Source organism: Mytilus galloprovincialis, chromosome 4 (genome assembly GCF_965363235.1).
Source record: "Mytilus galloprovincialis chromosome 4, xbMytGall1.hap1.1, whole genome shotgun sequence".
In the NCBI taxonomy this organism is placed as follows: Eukaryota; Metazoa; Mollusca; class Bivalvia; order Mytilida; family Mytilidae; genus Mytilus; species Mytilus galloprovincialis.
The window spans coordinates 11,511,512-11,515,929 of NC_134841.1; the positions used below are offsets into that span (position 1 = coordinate 11,511,512).

The 4,418-nt window shown below is 35.8% G+C and overlaps 1 protein-coding gene across 1 annotated transcript; it reads right to left on the reverse strand.

Moving 5' to 3' along the window:
* Positions 1-1,039: 1,039 nt before the first annotated feature.
* On the reverse strand, positions 1,040-3,812 carry LOC143071349 (uncharacterized). The gene has a single exon (XM_076245598.1). It carries the CDS (start codon positions 3,564-3,566, stop codon positions 1,125-1,127), a length of 2,442 nt encoding a protein of 813 aa, XP_076101713.1. The 5' UTR covers positions 3,567-3,812; the 3' UTR covers positions 1,040-1,124.
* Between the last annotated feature and the right edge of the window lie 606 nt (positions 3,813-4,418).

Here is a 4,418-nt window from a genome sequence, read left to right on the forward strand (position 1 = left end):
CGATTACAATATTTTTTTTACTATCCATACGAGCCCCAAGTGCTATAAATTAGATTTCTACTTTCAAAACAAAATTTCATGGGGATACAGCGCGAATCATGAATAAGTACTTATTGCAAAAATAAACCAAGGTTTACTTTTATAAATTATTATTTGGATGGAGAGTTGTCTCATTGGCACTCACACCACATCTTCCTTTATCTATACCAAGAATAAAAATAAAGTGATAAAACTGTGTCTGTTATGCATAAGAACATATATAGATAAAGCGTGCAGATGCTTAAATATCAAAGAAACAGAATATTTAAAAAGTAAAGTAATACTTTTTAAAGATTAACAATGAGCAGAATGATTGCCTGAAAACGATAAAACAATCTATGTCAAATAACCGCTACGTATTGCATCAAAACTCTCGGCACTCTGCATCTAGGGAAAGTTACCGTTAAAAATGCCACACAAAACCCCCTGCATTGGCTTATATGTGTAAACGTTATTCGATAACGTCAGGAACGATAACTCATGGCGTAACGTCATTCGGTATCGTGTTACCTATAACATGCATAACAAGACGAAAACATATTTATGTGATATGAATATAAACATTGCGTTGTATAGTACAGCATGATGAGTCGGCTATTTAATTAACTCGATAGTTCAAACGGTAACAACAGTCCGTACGAAAACATTATGTTTTACAAATTGTGACTTGGATGGAGAGTTGTCTCCTTGGCACTCATACCATATCTTCTTATATCTACTTTATTCTGTCTACGAAACGACCGATCTTTGCTCTTACTCCTAAATACCACATGCAAAGCTTAGAAGCAGCAAAAACAAATTCATAAGTCTCTGGTTTGTCCTTGCATGGGTTTGAACAATGAATGCCCAGGGGCAGATCCAGCCATTTTAAAAAGGGGTGTTTTAAACCCAGAGTAAAAAGGGGGGGTGTTCCAACTATATGCTCCCATTCAAATGCATTGATCGTCCCCCCCCTTTTTGGATCCGCCACTGATGCCACAATTCAAAAACAACAACATCAGGGAACCAATGATGTATATAAACATACAATTATTTTAAAACAATAAAAATACAAAATTTTCACCAATATGAGATTCATTATTACATCAACAACGGAAACGGAATTGCATTTCTGAGAGCGGTAGAGGATTTTTCATCCACTCAATTAATTTAGCAGTAGAAACAATATATACGTCCTTCATTTGCTCAAGTTTGTCTAAAAACATTTCAAAACCTCGCGCATTGTTTCTATAAGCTGAATGAGTAAACCAAATATGGCGAAAGTTAATCCCGAATGGAGTTTTGTCTGAATTATTAAAATTATAAAAATTATTCCAGAGAAATTGAAAAGTTTCTTCAGCAGTCTTTGGAGAGAACATACATCCATCCACGTAATTACAAGGATATCTGTTTAAATAATCTTTTACAGGAATATTTGGAACCTCCCAAAGTCCACGATATTTCTTTTTCGGACACTCTGGTATTATGCAATGATCTTTCCATCCATAATCTAATGTAAATGGCCAAACTTTTTCATTTTCCTGCAATACTAGAGTGGAATCATATTGCAACCCTTCCTCAACAAGTCCAGAGTACTGACCGTCTCCAAAGGGTTTAAGTTCCGGACTCCGCCATCCAGTAACCTGCACTCTATTTCGTTTCATTCTACCTTTTTGCTGTGCTAGCTGACGACGAAACTCTGCTATGTTCGCAATGGACGACGAAGATCCCCGCATAGCTATTTCTTGACTCTTATTATTCAAGAAAGAAACAAACGAGTCTCTTGATCCCTCTTGAGACACAAAAAACGTACTTGATATCGGACAGTTATTGGGATTTTTTCTATCTCCAGAAAATATTTTCTTGAATCTAAAAAATACTCTAGAATCTATGTCACCATCGAATGAAATGTACACGAATTGAGGCGTGTTTTCTCGGCCAAACCCGCCTGGAGTTTTACCTCCCTGACAAAAACAACCTGGCAGTTTACAATTTAATCCCTGTATACATGTTTCCTTAGAATTTTCAGCACTATTTTGTTCACCGTTTTTTGATTGCACTGCCTGCTGTTGTTGCTTATTAAGAAAACCATTCCACATCCAAGACCAATTGAAATTATTAGATGATGCACTTGAACTTGCAGGTTGTTGGTATGTTGGTTGACGATGAATTTCTGTTTGTCTATGAGTGGTGAAGTCAGCAAATCTTGTTTGATGAGCCGGTTTGATATATTTAGGGGTAAATGGCCATTGTTCAGATGAAATCGGAACAAAAAATGGGGATTTTGTTGATTTTATTGAAGAACTCTTAGTTGTTGTTGATGTTGTAATTGTCATCGGAGATGGTGTTGTTGTAGTTGTCGTCGGAGAATTTGTTGTTGTTGAAGTTGTTGTCGGAGATGGTGTTGATGTTGTTGCTGACGATGTAGTGTTCGTCGTTGTTGTTGCAGCTGTGCTAGGTATTGTTGTAGCCCTTGTAGTAGGCGTTTTTGTTGTGTGCTTCACTTTCGGTGTAGATTGAGATAGAACGGGAACAACGTTTCCTGTTTTGCATTGCCATGGTCTGAAATTTTTTATATTAGACAATGAAGTTGGATGTTTCATCCATGCTAAGACATCTTTTACAGGCACAATGTACACATCACTTCGCTTTAAGATTTCGGTGATGAATCTGTCCATAGCTTTAAAGTTATACTTTGTCATAAACCAAGCCGCATGCATATGTATTCCCAATGGTGCCCTGTTACCTCTATAAGCATTGTAAAAATTGTCAATTAAATATTTGAATGCTTCACTTTCATTTCTAGGTCTGTTGAGGCACCCATCAACATAATTGCATGGATATTTGTCCTTAAAATCCATCATTGAGTTAACAGGAAATTCCCAGAATCCTGGATGGGGTTTAGATAAGCAAGGTTTCATTTGGCATGGGTATGGCCATCCGTAGTCCGCCGTGAATGGCCAGGGATTTTGATCATTCATATGTCTTCTGGTGTAGGTAAGTGAAATATCATATTCGTACCCCAACTTTCGTAAAACGTCTGGCTGATAGTCCCCAGCTGTTTCCAGAAAGGGACTTCTCCAACCTATTATTTCAGACTCGGGAATTCCACCAAGCCTGGCCAAATTCAGTTTTTGTAATCTTGCTTCTTCATACAACGTTTGTTCTGTCCTGATATGATTATGGTGAACACTATGAGACGCAATCTCCATTCCTCTGCCATAGAACTCTCTGACCTCTGCATATGATGTGTACTGGTTAGATACATACAAGGTCATTCCAATCGAACATCCGTTAGGATTTTTTCTGTTGGACCGGAACAGTTTTTTATATAGCGGATCAACTAATGGCGTCAGAGCATCATCAAAACCAAAATAAACTATTTGCGGAATTTCAGATGCATGCAAAAGAGGATGATTGGATGTAGAACAGAAACACTTTGGTAGTTTACAGTTTTCATTCTGTTTGCACTCCGAAGATTTGCAATAAGTTATTCCATATAACATTGAAGTTACAAAACAGAACATCCATATTAACAGTTTGTCCATAGTTCACACTGTATGTAATCCAAAGTCTCAATTTCAACTGTCAGTTTCTCTTGTAACATTAAGATCTTTATAAATATTCGTCATTAATATGATCATGTGATTTTTGAGAAATTTGATGGTTTTCACCCAGGATGTAGCAGGTACTTGAATGAGAAGTTTATCAGCATGAAGTTAGATTTAACACCGACGTTAAGAACTAATCACTTTTTTGTTTTAGTTTTCCGAGTATTTGAAGGGTTATTTATTTGTGTATACCTATACAAACATTCCATTAGGCGGAGTCTTTTCGATTCCGTCAAGTCTAAAGTCAGTCAAAATCATTAATTGTAAATAGTAAATGCGTTAAAGAATTATACTTTTATATCGATGCACAAAGCATCACTTTCTTGATAATGATATTTTTCATATATATATGAAATAAAAGTAGTTCACTTCAGGTAAGGCCAAAGTTGTGTTATATTCCGTGTTGAAAGGCCACTTTCTGGCAGCTGAGTTGGTCTTGCGGAGACCTTTAGGTTACAATATTTTATTAAAGGGGTCATCGGGAACCAAATGATAAATCGACAAGACACGGTCATAGAATAAATCAAATATTTGTATATATCGGAGATATTGTTCTTGCTTATACTTTTTGGTGATCAAATAATACAGGTACTTTCCTCTCAAAAATAATTATATTATAATTATATATATACTTTAATATAGTACAAGGTGTTAAATTAAAGTTTATAGGTATTTTTTTCGGACACAAGTACTAGTATATTATATTTTTTTCTGAGACAAATGCATTGGCCAAATATGTTTAAATGACATGCCCAAAGTTTGATTTAAGATTAACTTCGTTTATTATCG

Coding starts and splice junctions, on each gene's coding strand:
- LOC143071349 (XM_076245598.1), bottom strand. CDS start 3,566: ATGGACAAACTGTTAATATGGATGTTCTGTTTTGTAACTTCAATGTTA.